The sequence below is a fragment of the Periophthalmus magnuspinnatus genome, chromosome 8 (genome assembly GCF_009829125.3).
Source record: "Periophthalmus magnuspinnatus isolate fPerMag1 chromosome 8, fPerMag1.2.pri, whole genome shotgun sequence".
Taxonomy (NCBI): Eukaryota; Metazoa; Chordata; class Actinopteri; order Gobiiformes; family Gobiidae; genus Periophthalmus; species Periophthalmus magnuspinnatus.
The window spans coordinates 8,354,502-8,374,119 of record NC_047133.1 but is presented as its reverse complement, the minus strand read 5'-3'; the positions used below and the strand labels follow the sequence as shown (position 1 = coordinate 8,374,119).

The 19,618-nt window shown below is 40.0% G+C and overlaps 1 protein-coding gene across 1 annotated transcript in view; it reads right to left on the bottom strand.

Moving 5' to 3' along the window:
* Window positions 1-18,195, bottom strand: part of si:ch211-51c14.1 (protein kinase C and casein kinase substrate in neurons protein 2) — a 34,379-nt gene extending 16,184 nt beyond the window's left edge. Inside the window, exons 1-2 of the mRNA XM_033971728.2 lie at window positions 18,033-18,195; window positions 6,728-6,795 (exon numbers count right to left, since the gene is read on the bottom strand). Coding sequence (XP_033827619.1) covers window positions 6,728-6,787 — 60 coding nt within the window. The 5' untranslated portion in view covers window positions 6,788-6,795; window positions 18,033-18,195. The remainder of the gene's footprint in view (window positions 1-6,727; window positions 6,796-18,032) is intronic.
* Between the last annotated feature and the right edge of the window lie 1,423 nt (window positions 18,196-19,618).

The window sequence follows — 19,618 nt, the reverse complement described above, 5'->3', positions numbered from 1 at the left end:
GGAGAGGGTAAGAAGGGAGAAAGAGAGACCGAGAGGGAGAAATGGGTGAGAGAGACGGAGAAAGAAAAGAGAGAGAGGTATGTAAGGGAAGATAAGAAAAGGAGTTAAGTGAGAGAGATAGAGAGAGAGCGAGAAACATGGAGGAGGGCATGATAGAAAGGCAGTAAGAAGAGAGAGAAAGAGGAAGAGAAAATTGGAGAGAGTGAGAAAGAGGTGGGGAGAAAAAGAGAGGTGTATAGACTCGGGATAGTGGGGTTGATATATTGTGACAGGAGGTTTTAGAAAAGAACAGAAAAGCCGTGGCCCCCCTCTGTGTTTTGAAATGAAACCAACAAAACCAAAGAAACTTGTAGGTGGATGCAGGGAGCCGACAGGGGGGGACAAAGGGGTCTGTTGTCCCGGGCCCCTGGGTCTTAGGAGCACAGAATTGGACCCTCTTCCTACTCATTAATATTAGACGGAGGGGCCATGTGAGGTTTCTTGCCCTGAGTCCCCAAATTTGTTGTCGTTGAGCCTGGTCTACAGCACTAGTCTAGACGTTTCCTCTCCTGGTGAAAAAACAAGGGACAAAACTCCTAAGTGACAAACGTCTATCTCACTCACACAATGGTACGTTCAACACACTCTCATCCTAGAACTTATTTCAGTGATCGGTTCAAAATTCCTGTTGTTTTACTGTTGATAAAATATTTTACAGTTTGATCCAAAGCTCACAGTGGTTTGGTTTGGCTCAAAGTGTTTTCTTGGGATCCAGAGCACACATTTCTTCAATACTTTATGAAGAGATAAATCTGGTCTGGTCTGAGTCACCGGTGAAGCTCTCTGTTTTCAAAGGGGCGTGATTGACAGGTGGATTAACCAATCAGGGACACGTATGGTCTGTGCATTAAAAAAGATAAAAATAAAGGAAAAAATGCCACAAGGCTGGAAAAAACTGGTGGATTTTTGCAGAAAAATGGTGGATTTCTGCAGAATTAATGAGCAATTTTATTTGTAAAGCAGAGGTGACCAATGAGCTCCTTTGTTTCACATACGTCACTGAATAAACTAATCTGACTGGATGATCGTTGGACGTTTGCCTGAGACGTGACAGAGGATATGGGGACCAGAGTGATATCAATCTGTATAAAAAAAATCATTCTGGGTTTGCAAAGAAGAGTTGCTTTTGCAGGAGTCCACATACCACCAGATGGAGCTCAACAACCACTAGGCTGCTCCCGTACCACAGTTTGAGAATAATTATAAAGCATTGGATTTACACTGCCTGGCCAGAAAAAAGGTCACACACTCTAATTTTGTTGGACCACCTTTAGCTTACATTACGGCACACATTTCCTGTGGCATTGTTTCGATTTCACTTCTGCAATGTCACCAGATTTAATTCCATCCAGTGTTGCATTAATTCTTCACCAAGACATTGCATTGATGCTGGTCGAGTCTGACGCTGCACAAAGCTTCCCCAGCACATCCCAAAGATTCTCAATGGGGTTAAGGTCTGGACTCTGTGGTGGACAATCCATGTGTGAAAATAATGTCTCATGCTCCTGAACCACTCTTTCACAATTTGAGCCCGATGAATCCTGGCATTGTCATCTCGGACTTTTTTTTCTGGCCAGACAGTGTATATATCGCCCTCAAGACACCCAAAACACTTTACAGGGCATTATTCAGTCCATATAGTCCAGTCCTTCACTCCATAATTGGTAGTGGCAAGTTAGTATTGTAGTCACAGCCACCATCAGACCACCAACACACGCGTAACATTCATACTATGTACTGTGGGTGAAGTGTCTTGCCTAAGAACACAACATTAGTTTCTACTAGAGTCACTGCTGCTCCACTTTAGCACCTAATCCCAGTGGTTTCCCATCCAAGTCCTAACCAACCCCAGCCCTGCTTAGCTTCAGAGACCTGATGGGCATTGAGCGTGTGTGTCCAGCAGAACCAACCGGGCGCATCACCAGTGTTACTCATCTCTTTGTGTGACATTCATCCGAACAGCCCCAGCCGTCACGTTCTGGGGCCTGGTCTTTGGCGCGTTCGGGTCAGTGACTCTGCTCTATGTTAATTGGAGCTGTTTGAGTTCAGCTGGGCTCCGAGCGCAGCCCTGTTTGAGCCTGGTAATGACAGACTGCCCCACTGCTCTCCATGTGCGGGGATAAGATGACACATAGAGGAAACTGCCTGGAAACGTGGCCAAAAACCGACGGGACGCTGGCCAAATTAAAGGAGAGGAAGAAAGGATGAGAGAGAGAGAAAGAGGGAGCAGCAGCATGAGCCAAACGAGGGTGTGTTCTTTCTTTACAGGAGAACAAGAGGCATATGAAAGGGGTTGTAACACTGGTGCTACGGTGTTTTTGGTTTAATAGACTACGGATAATTTGCAGCAGCTGATGTCATCAACATTACCTGGGAGTGCGATGCTAACTGTAGGCATGCTCTGTCTGTGGCTTTGTTAGACTTTAATCTGAGCTTTATTTCAACGCAATCTGACCAGAAAGAAAGACTGACATAGTTGGAACTACAACAGGTGAGCTGATTTATGCTGTTAGACAAGTCCCTCTCAAATAACAAGCTAGCTAGCGTTAGCCAACAGTTTTTCAGTTAGTTACTCTCTTCTTTTTATTGAAAATCAAACTCCTAAACAAGATCATGAACGTCCTGGCATCACAGGCTGCTGAAAATGTGCTATTTAAACCAATTTTGTGTTTTTCTAGAGTTCCAGATGATCTAAAAACGTTTTGACAGTGTTTGCTAATGTGCGCATTGTGTCTCCATGGTATCTGCTGAACATTCCACCACAAACATACATGTAGGACACCCCCAGTGTGATCTCAGTGTAAAATATCAATTCCTTGTGAGTTTCAGAACCACACTGGTTTAGTTCTGGTTCAGTCTTGGTCCTGAAAAGTCAGTCACTACACTTTTTGTGGTATTTGCAGCTTTGGAAAACAAAATGGCCTCTTGTTAATAGAGCACAGAGAGAAGAGTCCCAGAATGGAAAAATCAGACAGAGCCCTGATTGTCTGAGCAGCTTAAAGCTACGAAAATCTGGGTCAAATCTTCCGCAATCCAGATATGAACAGACACTGGTGTTTCAAAAGGTTAGCAATGCACGCTACAGGGTTTATGCAGAAATATCAAGTTTAAAAGGACGATAAAAGTAATAATGGAAACTGACTACACAAGATTCTCCCAGTGCATGAGTGCGTGCATAACTTTCAACACTGTGACATTGTATGTGTTGTATGTTATTGTAATTTGAGTTAAAACATACCAATTGTGCTTGTGTCTGCTCTATAGTTCTAATCTATGACACCCATGGATCATCATCTTATAATTTGCGCATTTTAAATCGTAATATTCATCTAAACGGACTTAATAAAATAATTAAGTGGAGCTGACGTTGTTGCAAATGACATCACAACAACAACAGCCCCTCCTATGGATAGCTGCAGATCAAGCTAGTGAGCAGTGGGTTTTATTTTTCATTTGTGCCAAAATGACTACGAATCTTACGCGCATCGTCAATTAAGAAAATAAAATTGGAATGAAGTGCGTACGTCACAGTGGGCGTGTTCCACTGGCATGGTTTAACAATATGGCGTCTTGAAAATAAGTGATTAAAGATGCTCAAACACAAATTACTCCAACTTAGGGTGATAAATGAGAAGGGGAACAACTATAACATGTTTGAAAGCTCTGAAAAGTCGATTTTGCAGAATTGGTCTGATTTAAAGTTGCACTATGTATTTTTTCTAAGGGACCTGCATGTCTCTATTGAAGTGTTATTGCTTTGCCTGGAATATTCAACAGTATGATGTTAGTCGTATCCATCTCCATGTAGACAAACTGATGAAGCCAAGGCCAATTTGGAGGTCTGATCAGTGGAGATGCAAGCTCAAAGTAAGAATGCACAGTTTTCGTCTTGGTTTAGTCCACAGTCTTTGGTAACAGTCTCGGCTTAGTTTAAGGGAGTCAAACCCAAGACCTTCTAGTTGTGAGGCAATTGCTAACTTATATGCCACTCTTTTAGCCATTACAAAACTCTGAATCATGGACAACGTTACCTTAGCATTTTCTTTACACTTTAAACTCCAACAAATGTAAACTGGTCATCTGACATAAGACGGTTGCTAAATGTTAAATCTGACACTAACACAGAAGAACAGCCAAAAGTTGTTAAAAATATGTGGGCCAGTCATGATGATCACTATATTGACTTATCGCTCAGTATATGAAAAGCTGGAGCAATATTCTTTGGGGGCTCCATATTTATTTATTCTTTGCAAAAATTAAGAGATTTTGAATATTTTTGTTGTAATATGATAAGATTTGAGCTGCAGCTGGTTGGATCAGTGACTTCTGTGGCTAATGTTACTGTCTATTTAAAAATGGTCTACTGAGATCATCTTGTATTATTGTTATTGAGTTATTGACAGGTTTATTAATATATATGTTACAGTTCTGCCAGAGTACCGTGTCTTATGTTAGCATTAGCAAGGCGAGTGTGGGCGCCTGATTTGTTCAAAGGGTGAAAAAGTGTTTGTTCAAGTGTTAGAACGTGAGAGGACGTGGCTTCTGGTAATGTGAGCTTTACGAGTTTCACCTCCTGCTGCTCGGCCTCCACTCTGCTCCTCTGTGTTCTGCAAACTTCAACACTTTTCATCAAACGCACACACAGCAAGGAGCAAGCTAAAGCTAAAGTATTTTTACCCCATTGTGAAGGGCACAGAATGCAACAGGTAAAGTTGAAAAAAGAAGTCATTATGGTGATGTCGTCATCTGTCCTGGGGCAAGACACTTTTAAGGTTAAGGTTAAGATGCACTTTATTGTCCTGTGCATTTGACCCATCCTTCATCCTGGGGCACCTCATCATAAGCAATAACCAAAACTCAGTTGAGATAAGAGGTTGGCAGCATGGGCGTCATACTGGGGGGTAAAGGCTACTTTTTACATAGGGCCCAGTGCAGAAAGGCCCCCTTCGAAAAGTCTATAATATGCATTTTTCAAAACACAATATGTAGTGCGGGTCCCCCAGATGATTTTTACCTACAGCCCAAAATATGGAGCTACACCCCTGGTTCCTGACGTGACTTAAGATTCAGTACAGACATAAAATGAAAATAAAACAAAACATATAAATAATATAATATTATAGCCAAAGGAATAACATTTCCATGAAAACAAGCAGGAAGAGGGCCACAGTCGTCTCCGCTCACTATAAGGGCGCATGTTTTTCTACATTCTTCAGTGCTACAAAAACATCCATAATGAAAACACATCTTTTATTTGAGTCTATTTTTAGGAGCAGTGGGCGCTACAGTGCCATGCCCGGTAAGGTAAGGTCCTGACCAAGAGCCAATCTTGGTCACATACCAGACCTACCAACTAGAGTGCCCCGAGAAAACCCACCCAGACACAGGGAGAAGAAGACATGTAAACTCTGCAAAGAAAGACTCGGGAATCGGACCTGAAAGCTTCTCTCTGTGTCACCTGAGTGCTATCCACTAAGCCACAGTGCTGCATTTTGCTCAAATACATGGAAAAAAATCAGGCACAGGCCTTAAAAGAAGTCACTTGATTTAGCCATGCTGTGTGATAGTAGAAGAAGTACTGTCTTGTTTAAATACTTAAGATACTTAAGTTTAAGGTCAGTACTGGGGTCAATAGGTTTTAAAGACCCAGAAAACACATAGAGAAATCAGTGGATGACTATAGAAGTAATGTTTCAAAACACAATCACAGTTTTGTTGATAACTTCATGAACATCACTTGTTGCAATGGATAATCTACTAGTGTGGAGACCGTAGACTGTATAAAGAAGTGAACATAGCGTCTGGTTCCAGTCAAATGAAGCTCATTGAGGCTAACAGTTATAGGGGCGAATTTGGAGCTGAGTTATATATTTGAAATTCCGACCATGAGTATCATAGCAACCAAAGAGCCAATCCAGAGCGTGGCTGTTGGAGGTAACGCCCCTTTCTGCCTTCACCTCTGGTTTAGCAGATGGCGAGGGAAAGAAGACGCCTGATTTGCCTGTTATCAATGTTCATATCATGATTTACGGATAAAATAGCAAAATAAAAACACCAGGATCATACAGAGCTGGATAATACAAACATTTTAAGACCAAAATGACGAGTCTGACAACAGCAGTTACAGAGAGAGGTGCAACAGTTTTTCAACAGAAAGTGAATTGTAGCCAGAGTCGATGGAGCCGGAAGGGCGCCCATGCTCACTTCCTATTTGGAACGCAGTGGCTAGCAGGTTAGCAATGTCCACTTATATATACAGTCTATGGGACAGACCAATGTTCTCACAACTCTATGTTCCAATTATAAGAACAGCCTATACATAGAAGGGATTTGCACAACATTCTTGCTCAGAAACTTTTGATCTTTGTACAGTACATCATCAGTACAACTCAACATTAGACTAGACTGTGTGAAATGACAACTCAGCTAAAGTCTGTGATGCATAGGTTTAATGTGGGGAATGCCAATGCTTCTTTTACTACTGTGGCTAGCGTAGCATACGGTGACAGCTCTTGTAAATGGAGATTCGGGACAAAAATGAAGCCAACCAGCGGGTGTGGTGGCACCGCTTTAAACGCTATAGCACAGACTGTGGTTAGGCATTCTGAGTCAAAACAAAGCAGTATATTCATGGACACATTTAGAAACTCTATAGGATTGTGTTGAAGTAGCACGTATATTGTCTTACCATCCAGAAGCTGCGGTGGTTCACATCTTCAGGGCTGGTTTCTGTCGGTTCTGACGACATCCTGGTCTCTACAAAAACAAAATGAAGAAATCAAGAACTGGCACTTGACAATTAAACTTGTGTAATAGTAGCGGTGTTAGTCACGTTATGGTTGACAGAGGCTTGGGTTGGTTTCTTGGTAAAAAATAAATAAATATGCAGAATGCTGTGTAAATTGAGGCTTTTATAATAGCTCATAAGCCTTTGTCAGTCTTGCGCCACTTGCTTGTCTCCAGAACAAGTTACAGTTCAGATCTGTGGAGAGGCAAGCCCACTAAGAATTTTTTTTCATAGTTGAGAAGGTTGCAAAGATCATGTGTTGTTGAAACTAGGACACTTTGGCTGACACCATTTTCAATTTTTCAAACATAGGCCACTCCGAATGAGCGATTAGGCTGGCAGAGAGTTTTGTAGGTATTTTACATGTTTAATGTCATACTGTGGAACATTTGAGGCGCATCGTAACATAAGCAATACCAAAAACTCAATTGAGATAAGTGGTTGGTGGACGACTCACCAGAAAAGTTACATAATTTACCTTTACTTAAAAAATTGAAGCCCCTCCTCCACTAAAGCTCAGTGTGATCCTGATTTGATGTGAAAAGCAGCTGCTGGGAGGAGTCTTCCTGAGGTCTTCAGTTTACATTCCTGACCTGACTTAAGATTAAAATGAAAATTAAAATTAAAAAAGTAAAGTCGTGAGAGTACGTAACTTTCTGGAGGTGGAAAGTCGACTGCATGATTCCATGGAAGCAGAAACCCATCCTTTGGAACACTGTCCATGGTTAGACTGTATATATAAATGGACATAGCTAACCTGCTAGCCCGCCACGTTCCAAACAGGGAGTAAGCATCAAATCTGGCTCCAATTCACTTTACGTTGAAAACCTCCCACCCCTCTCTCTGTAACTGCTGCTGTCATACATGTTATTTTGATCTTAAAATGTTCATATTAACCCGCTTTATGTGATTCTGATATTTTTATTTCCTTATTGTGTCCGTAAGTCAAGATATGGACATTAATAACAGACAAATGAGGCGCCTTCTTTCCCTGAGGTCGCTCCCTCCAGCGTTAGCAACAGGTTTGATTGACAGTGTCGCATTATACACTGCAAATGTGATTTTTATCTTGTCGAGATCTGGATAGGTCTGTTTTGTGAATCGTATCGGTCCAACATAAAAGTCACTATCACTGGAAATGCAGAGGTTTATCGCAAGATAAAGTCAGCATCTGGTGAGAAACTATTATTTTGTGTTTGTATTTGCTTTTCCCATCTTAATAATGATGGTTTATCGTTGGTCCTCCAGTGACTGCGTGGAGACGTATTCAGTCCCATCCCCTGTGAGCCTCGTGCTGCTGTTCTGTGTTGATGATCCTGTAGCACTGGTCTTTTATAACTGTCCCGGGCCTCTTCATGGTGCAGGCCTACGTGACGCCTTTATGTCTGTTTTGATAGACCTGTGTCACACCCAAAAGCCGCCTGGGCTGTTTGTAAAGGAAACGCCCCCCACCCAACTGTTCCGCGCCAAGGCATCCCCAAGTGAACTGTGCAAGTGGAAAGAAGGCTTAAGAATCAGGTTTGTGGAGATGCAAGCCCGCTCAGAGTAAGGACAGATGTTTTTCTACGTTCTTCAGTGCAATAAAACAGCCATAATGAAAAAAAAAACATGCTTTGATTTTTTTAAGCAATAAAGTTACATACAGGAGCTTTAAATAAAAAATGAATGAAGAAATAATATTCTCTCATTAAAATGATTAACAGCTCGTTCTAGTCATATTTCTTTCCCTTGATACAGATTTGTAATGTACTGCCTTTTCTCTGAGACCCAAAGTACTCCATCAACACTTTGAAGTAATACAGGTGAGTTTTGACACAGTCCTGGATAAGACTTAGTCCTGGGTTAGACCTGGTTCAGTTCTGGGTTAGACCTGGTTCAGTTCTGGGTTAGACCTGGTTCAGTCCTTGGTTACACTGTAGTATCTGTTGCAAACCAAATCTGTGTACACATCTGAAACCGAACCAGACGCCACACAGCTACAGGGCACCGCGAGAGTCATGTCCGAGCACGCTCAGTCCGCGCCCTCCCAGAATTCCCTGCTTCGACACACGAGCTGTGCTGAAGTAACCTGAGGCTAAAGATCAACACAACACTATGACTGTATCAATACTTTTCCCACAGCAGATTAGCACACGTATAATGGGCAGCTGGGAGTGACATAGAAAGTAAAGTTGATATTTCAGTACTTCATGCCAAATGTTATTTAACTGTGTTTGGTTTGAAAGTTCTCCATGAGCTACTACTACTACTTTCAGTATTTTTCCTGAGGTCATGACTCTAACTGTCAACTAGTTAACTAACAAATACAGAATGGGCTAATGGCACTCAAAATATGACACAAGTATTGAGTCCCCCCTCCCCTTGCTCTTTGCTCTAAATCACTCCCCTGCAGAGCGCTATCACAACACAACCAGCGTGTGTCCCGCTAATGAAACTACTGCACATCACATCAGGTTTGTCAAGTTGCTGTGTACAGTTTTGTATCATGTTTTTGTATATTTATGGAGAAGTGTCGTGTGGGAGCATGGGACAGAACTTTGGACAATCTCTTCTAACCTCTTCAGGGATGTTTTTAATGAGGGAACAACATTATAACATGGTAGAAAGCTCCAAAGAATTGATTTTGCATAATTCCCCCTCTTTAAGCAATAAAACACACATTAATACATGCTATATATGTGTAATGCCATACTGTGGAACATTCCAGGTACAGAAATGATACATCCATGGTGACAAGAAGGTGGTGTAACTTTGACCAAGAAGTTGCATAGTGCATCAACACAATAACAACAACGTAAATATTCTCAGATCTAAATATGGTATATGGTCACATCAAGGAACCACTCACACATTAACACACACATTCACACACACATTCACACACCGCAGACACTCGGGGCGAGGTGGGTTAAGTGTCTTGCCCAAGGACACAATGACAGGATTCATCTGTGAGAGCTGGAATCGCATCGCCAACCTGTGGGTCAATGGATGGGGCCGCTCAACCAATGATGTTTACTGTCGCTCAAATATGAAGTCAGGCTGCAGTAATCAGATGTACTTCAATATTTCATGAGTTTAAATTTGATGTGGGCCTGGATTTCAGTCCTGCTCGGGCGTATCACAGCTCAATTCTTACATGGTCCTGGTTTTGACCTTCCTTCAGTCCTGGTTCAGAGCTGGATTAGTCCCTGGTCGAGACCTGGATTAGACCTTGGTTCACATCTGGATTAGTCCTGGTTGGTCGTGGGTATCTGTGGCTTGGACTGGACTTGAACATGTTTATGAATCAGTTTCAAAAGATTGGTTTCTGTAGCTTGTGTCTGGGTTCTCTTAGTGTTGAAAGACATATGTTGATAAGTTTTCCAAAAACGGTTCATTCATTCCTGTATAATAAATGGTAACACTTTATAATAACTACACTTGAATTTGTCTTAAAGGGCCCATATTACTCTCTTTTCTGATCTCTGTTATAATGCCGTTTCCTCATCACAAACACACCTGTTGTGTTTTGTTTCATTCACATGTTTAACACATAAACTCTGCATATTTGCTGCTGCTGTTTTTAAACTCCACACACCTTCATCATTTGGATCATTTCAGCTGTGGAATTTCCAATCTTTTTCCAAGAACTAAAGGTAAAACGTAGCTGTTAACTTGAAAACTAAACTACCGCTTCATGACATCACAAGGTGGAACAGAGCATTTTGAGCTCTGGAGACGGAGACAGACTAATAATGCAGGATTATTCAAACATGTGTGAATGAAACAAAACACAGCTCCAGGCATGTTTTTGAGGAGGTAACAGCATTATAACACGGCTTAAAGCTCAAAAGAGTCCATTTTGTGTAATACAGAACCTTGAATAAAGCATAAACACAAACTATATTTCATAATGAACAAATAGGTTATTAAGTATGATTCAGGCTTAGTAACTCTATTAATACCTTAACCCCTTAATTAAGTTGTTACTGACTCATTCTTAACAAACTAATTAAAGTTATTAGTTAGTTATTATAAAGTGGGACCCATATAATGAATAAACACTTCTGACATGTCCATATTAGTGAATACATACAAAAACTTGACATATTCGTGTGTTATTTCTAGTTTTGCTCTGAGCCTTGCCTCTCCCTTCAGGCACACAACTCTCTTTTATAATTAGATTCCCTGGACATCCTGCAGCTCACAAGGAATCACATGCTCAAGCTAACCACTAACTGGCTAACTGCTAACAGCACAGCCCCTGTCCTCTCCAAATAACACAGCTGTCAGGCCCACTTCTTTATAGCGGTCTACAGGAGGACTATAACAGGTCCAAACTCGGTCTAAACCGTGTAGGAACTAGAACCAATCCAGGAATCCTTGTGAAAACTAAACCAGGACTAGCTCTAGTTGCCAAGTACACTTCTTTATAGCAACGTTGGGCTTGGAAAATCCATTACAAATTGAAGTAACTGGTTGCGTTTGTTTTTGGGCAATTTCACTTCATGATTTGGGGGATTTATTCTCTTTTTATGTAAATAGACCCAGAAATGACTTTTTATTTTATTTTTTTTTACACTTAAAAGACTTTAATCATCTAATAACAAAAATGCTGTTCTAATTAGTGCCTGAGTTGCTTGATTTAGGTTTTTTCAAAGGTTTGGTAGCTTGTTTCTCTGGCAAAAATCTGGCAACTGTGTCTCCAAAACCTTCATCAAACGTCCAGGACCAAATTAGAACCAAATCACACGAAAGTAAGTCAGTATTAAACCAGGACTAAAGCCGGTCTAAACTGGGACTAAACATCAAACACACAAACCAGTTACAAGAATATAAGATTAACATACTGACTTTACCAGGGCTAAACCAGGGCTAAACATGGACTAAACCAGGTCTAAACCAGGTCTAAACCAGGGCTAAACCAGGGCTAAACCAGGGCTAAATCAGGGCTAAACCAGGGCTTAACATGGGCTAAATCAGGGCTTAACATGGGCTAAATCAGGGCTAAACCAGGGCTAAATCAGGGCTAAACCAGGGCTAAATCAGGGCTAAACCAGGGCTAAATCAGGGCTAAACCAGGGCTAAATCAGGGCTAAATCAGGGCTAAACCAGGGCTAAACCAGGTTTAAATCAGGGCTAAACCAGGGCTAAACCAGGGCTAAATCAGGGCTAAACCAGGGCTAAATCAGGGCTAAACCAGGGCTAAACCAAGTTTAAATCAGGGCTAAACCAGGGCTAAACCAGGGCTAAATCAGGGCTAAATCAGGGCTAAACCAGGGCTAAATCAGGGCTAAATCAGGGCTAAACCAGGGCTAAACCAGGTTTAAATCAGGGCTAAACCAGGGCTAAACCAGGGTTAAATCAGGGTTAAACCAGGGCTAAATCAGGGCTAAACCAGGGCTAAACCAAGTTTAAATCAGGGCTAAACCAGGGCTAAATCAGGGCTAAACCAGGGGTAAACCAGGGCTAAATCAGGGCTAAATCAGGGCTTAACATGGACTAAACCAGGTCTAAACCAGAGCTAAACATGGACTAAGCCAGGTCTAAACCAGGTCTAAACCAGGTCTAAACCAGGTCTAAACCAGAGCTAAACATGGACTGTAGGATTCAGCTACACTATGGAGGAACTAGAAGCAGTACATGCGATAAGAGAAATAACCAACACTAAACAAGATATAACCAAAACTAGGGCTGAACCAAAATGAAAGTAAAACAGGACTAAAGCAGGACCAAACCAGGACTACTCAAAGTCAAACCCAAAACTAACATGGGTGACTATGGTTTGGATCTAAAAATACCAACAGTTCTGTGTACAACCCTGCTCCCCATCACATGCTAACACTAATGAAAGGTCACAAAAACATCCCACAGCCTCCCAGTTTGACCTCTGACCTCCACTTCCTGCCCCCAACATGGCCGCCGCTCAGTTTCCAGGGAACGCGGATGCAGGGGAGCAGTTATGTCCCCAGCAAAGAATTAATAACAGCAAGCATTTCCTTTACTGCCCTTAGTGACGTGCGGACTACATCAGGAAGAACACTGAGCACACGGTGAAAAACACAAATATCCCAATAGTGTTTAGCAAAAATCAAACATGTCCTGCAAAATGGACTTTTCAGAGCTTTTAACTATACTTATTTATAGTTGTTTCCTTCTCATTTACCTTCTCTGTGTTGTATTTGGAGTGATTAATGTTTGAGTAATCTGTAAAAACGTGTTTTCAAGACGCCATTTTGCCAAGAAACCCCCATTTTCACTGCCACTGGTACACGCCCACTGTGACGTACTTCAATCTCCAATTTTATTTTCTTAATCAGTGATACATGTAGGATTCAGCAGCGTCGCGTAGTCATTTTGGTACAAATAAATGAAACCTGCAACTTGCTAATGTGACATCCATAGGAGGGGCTGACAGCTACCACATTTTCTAAAGTGGATTTGTTTCTTTTATTAAGTAATTTTAGATGATTGTTGTGATTTTAAATGTCCAAATTATAACATAAAGATCCACAGGTGCCATAGATTATAACTATAGAGTTGACACAAGCACAATATGTCTCGCTTTAACATGAAATGCAAAAAGAATATTGAAAATAAACTCAAATACAGATCAAATGTTTATATTCTCTCATGCCACCTTGTGTATACAGTATTACATTTTACCAATATAATAGTATGAATCAAAGTGACCAGTGTAAGTCCAAGCAACACCAGTAATTATTTGGACTTTTGTCATATTTAAAATGGTTTTACATTTGCATATCATGTTATGGGGTTTTTACCTGTTCAGTTCAGTGTATAGTGTTAAGTGTATAGTGTTAAGTGTATAGTGTATAGTGTTCAGTGTATAGTGTTAAGTGTATAGTGTTAAGTGTATAGTGTTAAGTGTATAGTGTTAAGTGTATAGTGTATAGTGTTAAGTGTATAGTGTTAAGTGTATAGTGTTAAGTGTATAGTGTTAAGTGTATAGTGTTAAGTGTATAGTGTATAGTGTTAAGTGTATAGTGTGTATAGTGTTAAGTGTATAGTGTTAAGTGTATAGTGTTAAGTGTATAGTGTTAAGTGTATAGTGTTAAGTGTATAGTGTGTATAGTGTATAGTGTTAAGTGTACAGTGTTAAGTGTATAGTGTATAGTGTTCAGTGTATAGTGTTAAGTGTATAGTGTTAAGTGTATAGTGTATAGTGTATAGTGTTAAGTGTATAGTGTGTATAGTGTAAAGTGTATAGTGTATAGTGTTAAGTGTATAGTGTTAAGTGTATAGTGTATAGTGTTCAGTGTATAGTGTTCAGTGTATAGTGTTAAGTGTATAGTGTTAAGTGTATAGTGTTAAGTGTATAGTGTGTATAGTGTGTATAGTGTTAAGTGTATAGTGTTAAGTGTATAGTGTTAAGTGTATAGTGTGTATAGTGTTAAGTGTATAGTGTTAAGTGTATAGTGTATAGTGTTAAGTGTATAGTGTTAAGTGTATAGTGTGTATAGTGTTAAGTGTATAGTGTTAAGTGTATAGTGTATAGTGTTAAGTGTATAGTGTTAAGTGTATAGTGTGTATAGTGTTAAGTGTATAGTGTAAAGTGTATAGTGTATAGTGTTAAGTGTATAGTGTTAAGTGTATAGTGTTAAGTGTATAGTGTGTATAGTGTTAAGTGTATAGTGTTAAGTGTATAGTGTATAGTGTTAAGTGTATAGTGTTAAGTGTATAGTGTGTATAGTGTTAAGTGTATAGTGTAAAGTGTATAGTGTATAGTGTTAAGTGTATAGTGTTAAGTGTATAGTGTTAAGTGTATAGTGTTAAGTGTATAGTGTTAAGTGTATAGTGTTAAGTGTATATTGTTAAGTGTATAGTGTTAAGTGTATAGTGTTAAGTGTATAGTGTGTAGTGTATAGTGTTAAGTGTATAGTGTTAAGTGTATAGTGTAAGAGTAAAGTGTAAGAGTAAAGGCTGAACCAGGAATTCAACTTAATACAAAAGTAAACCTTATTTAAACCAAATGTAAACTCAAGACTAAGGTGAAATCCAGTTCACGCAGATGTGAGGTAGAAAACTACACTACTACTACTACTACTACTACTACTACTACTACTACTACTACTACTACTACTACTACTACTACTACTACTACTACTACTACTACTACTACTACTACTTCTTTGGTCAAGATCAAATTCACCAAATATTTCATCAAGATAGGCCCATCCCATTAAAGCAAACTCAAACTGTTGTGTCACATTTGTTCCTTTTTAAAGAAGTTTTAGATTTTTTAAAAAGACTAGGACTAAAAATATTTACATAGACTATAATGTGAGACGAGGAGACCACGTCCAAGAATCCAATGCATCCAAGAATAAACTTGATCTACTAGCACCTTCAAGACCTACCACTACTACTACTGCTACTACTACTACTGCTACTACAACTGCTACTACTACAACTACTGATACTACTACAACAACTACTACTACGACTACTACTACTACAACTACTACAACTACTACTACAACTACTACAACTACTACTACAACTACTACAACTACAACAACTACTACTACAACTACTACTACTACTACTACTACAACTACAAAAACAACTACTACTACTACTACTACTACTACAACTACTACAACTACAACAACTACTACTACTACTACTAGTACTACAACTACTACTACTACTACTACAACTACTACTACTATTACAACTACTACTAATAATAATACTGTTACTACTACAACTACGAGTACTGCTACTGCTAGTACTACTACTACTACTAATAGTACTAGAACTACTACTACTACTGCCAGGATTACTACTATTGCTACTGGAACTACTACTACTAGGACTACTACCACTACTACTACTACTACTACTACTGCCAGGACTTTTACAGTTACTACTACTGTGACTAGAACTATTACTATTGCTAGAACTACTACTACTATTACCAGAACTAATGCAGTTACAATTACTGCTACTGGAACTAATATTACTACTAGGACTACTACCACAACTGCTACTGCTAGTACTACTGCCAGAACTATTACAGTTACTACTACTTCTACTAGCACTAAAACTACTACAGCCAGAACTTTTATAGTTAGTACTATCGCTATTTATCAACTTGACAAATGAAATGTTCTGTGTTTTAAGATGGAGCTAAATACATGTACAGTACTGACATTCACAAACTACAAAGAAACACCAATCGAAGCCAAAACTTAAGGATTAGTACAACTGTAAGGAGCCACTACTGCAGACGACATGATCCGGCTGCATTTCTGGAACATTAAGCTGGTGCTAAATACATATCATTGCATTACTCATGTATAACTCACCCGCAGCTCTACAGATCCGATTACACACTCCTGTCTCCTGCCCGTCTCTTTTCACAAATTAAACCAAAAAAAACACTTAACATTAGACCAAGTTATGATTCGATCTCAACGACTTCACTGAAAACTCACTAAATCTGTACAAGACTGGCCCCCAAAGCTTTGCCCCCGCTCTCTCCGCCCCTTCACCCCCCCTGACCCCCCCCCCCCCCTCTCCGCCCCCCCCCCCCCCCCCCCGACCCCATTTCTTTCTGGCACATAAAACTCCAGTCTGCTGCAGAGACGGATGAGCTGGTGTAGTAGTAACAAATGTTCAGAAAGTATTAGCACAAGTATTGCATTCACTAAACCAGGTCTAAACCAGGTCTAAACCAGGACTAAACCAGGACTAAACCAGGTCTAAACCAGGTCTAAACCAGGTCTAAACCAGGACTAAACCAGGACTAAACCAGGACTAAACCAGGACTAAACCAGGTCTAAACCAGGTCTAAAACAAGTTTAAATTAGGACTAAACCAAGACTAACCAGGTCGAAACCAGGTCGAAAGCAGGTCTAAAACCAGGTCTTAACCAGGACTAAACCAGGACTAAACCAGGACTAAACCAGGACTAAACCAAGTCAAAACCAGGACTAAACCAGGACTAAACCAGGTCTAATCCATAACTAAACCAGGACTAAACCAGGTCTAAATTGGGACTAAATCAGGTCTAAATCAGAGCTAAACCAGTTGTAAACCAAGACTAACCTAGGACTAAACCAGGTCTAAATTAGGTCTAAACCAGGACTAAACCAGGTCTAAAACCAGGTCTAAACCAGGTCTAAAACCAGGTCTTAACCAGGACTAAACCAAGACTAAACCAAGTTAAAACAAGGACTAAACCAGGATTAAACCAGGACTAAACCAGGACTAAACCAGGACTAAACCAGGACTAAACCAGGACTAAACCAGAACTAAACTATGGACAACTACACCTAAACCAATAACTATCATGTAGAAAGCATTTACACGGTAATTTCAATAGAAGAATACACTCATAATCCAGTCATCTCAGAATACCAAAACTGGACAATACGAGATTAAGTCAGGAACATGGGAACTAAAACAAGATTAAACTCGGACCCAGAATTAACCAGGACTGAGATTAAAATGCACAAAGTAGCATGATCAGCATTAAAAACTCTCCTGAAAATCCTAATCCAATACAAACCAGAACTAAACTAGACTAAAACTAAGACAGGACTAAACCAGGATTAACATCCACAAAGTAGCATGTTATCAGGATTTAAAACTGCGCTCTCCAAAAAATCCGAACCCAATACAAACCAGGACTTAACCAAGTCTAAACTGGGTATAAACCAGGACTATACCAGAATTAACATGTACAAAGTAGCTTGATATGAGCAATAAAAACTCCACTCTCCTCAAAGTCCTAACTGATACAAACCAGGATTAAACCAGGTCTAAACTGGACATGAAACAGGACAAAACCAGGACAAAACCAGGATTAACATGCACAAAGTAGCATGATCTTAGCAAAAAACTCTGCTCTATTCAAAATACTAACCTAATACAAACCAGGACTAAACATGTCTAAACTGGACATTAAACAGGACTAAACCAGGCTTAAACCAGCCTTAAACCAGGATTAAACCAGGATTAAACCAGGATTAAACTGAGATTAACATGCATAAAGTAGCATGATATCAGCATTAAAAACTCCACTCTAATCAAACTCTTAACCCAGTACAAACTAGGACTTCTTATGCAGGTCTAAACTGGGTCTAAACTGGGTCTAAACTGGGTCTAAACTGGGTCTAAACTGGGTCTAAACTGGGTCTAAACTGGGTCTAAACTGGGTCTAAACCAGGACTAACATGCAAAAAGTAGCACACACCTCCTTTTCTTTTGCCGCCGAGTCCAATCCGCTCTTCTAACTTGGTCCTCGTAGTCTAGTTCCTTTCAGCGGGACAGTCTCCAGTCCTGCAGACGCGTCCCCTTTCTCTGGCCCACAGTTGTGTCAGATGAGTTGGCTCCTTTTTTCCCCTCCTCTCTCGTTGTTCCCTCCCTCTCTCTCTCCTTCTCTCGTTCACTCCTCTCTTCAGAAAACAGCTGCGGAGGAAACGCGCTGTCAGACTGTTGTGGTTGTGGTGACGTTGTAGTCCTTGTCTTTCACTGCGCGGCACAGAATGGTTGTGATGTAGGCCGTGTTTGTTCAAGTCTCTGCTCCACCTATATTTAAACAGGCAAACGTGGGAGAACATCCAGATTACTTTTAAAGAGCAGGGTGAGGAAGAACTTCAAAACTCCAGTCAGTTTTTGTAGATGGTTGAAACAGGAAAGGCATCCGTGTTAATAAATACAAATATGTAAACTTCATGCAGATGGCTATAATCTGTTATAATGTTGTTTCCTCATCACAAACAGACCTGGAGTTGTGTTTTGTTTCATTCACACATGTTTAAAACGCACAAACCTTGCATATTTAAGCTAAGAAAACACTCTGTTCCACCTTGTGATGTCATCATGTGGCAATACAGGAAGTGCTCCACTGTGTTTTTAAACTCCACACACCTTCACTAGAATCATCTGGATGATTTTAGACCTGGAAAGTTCAATCTCTTCTGAACTAAAAGGTAAAAGGAGCTGTGAACTTGAAAACTACCACTTCATGACATCACAAGGTGGAACGGAGCATTTTGAGCTTTGGAGATGAAGACAAACTAATAATAAAGTGTTACTCAAACATGTGTGAATGAAACAAAACACAACTCCAGGTCTGTTTTTGATGAGGTAACGATATTATAACATGGCTTAAAACTCAGAAAACTCCATTTTAATGTAGGACCTTTAAAGTCATACTGTGGAATATTCAGAGCAGAGCATTAACAAGCACCAGAAAGTTACACAGTGCACCTTTAATGACCAATCTAAATCCATTCTACCTCCACACACGTTCTTTCTTTCTTCTTTATTTGTCAGGGGCCATGTACAAATTCATTAATCCTACAAAAGAAAAAAATGATTTGTACCAGATTAATCTTCTATTTCTTTCCCTGTGCAGGTGAAAACACATTAAAATACACATTTCATTACAGTTAGATTATAAGACAAACAGTTCATCATTAACATTAGCAGGAAAATACAATAAAATGTCCCCAAGTCCAATACATGATGTTTCCTACAGTCAAAACAATATAAAAACTCATTATGTGCAGGTTTTTTACAGTGAAACAGAACAGAACAAATGAACTCGACTGATGTGACACATTTAATGATCTGAAATGTACTTTTCAAATTTCCAGTACAATTATTCAGATCTACAGACGATTTCAAACTGTCTGGAGCTGGTTCAGTGTCTGATGGTTTGAAAAGAAAAGGCGACAGAGCAAAAGCCGAGGATCTTTTTGGAGCTATGCGATTTGTCTTATTCATTTTAACCAGCCTGACACAGTGTAATGATGATTAGCACTTCTACCTCTC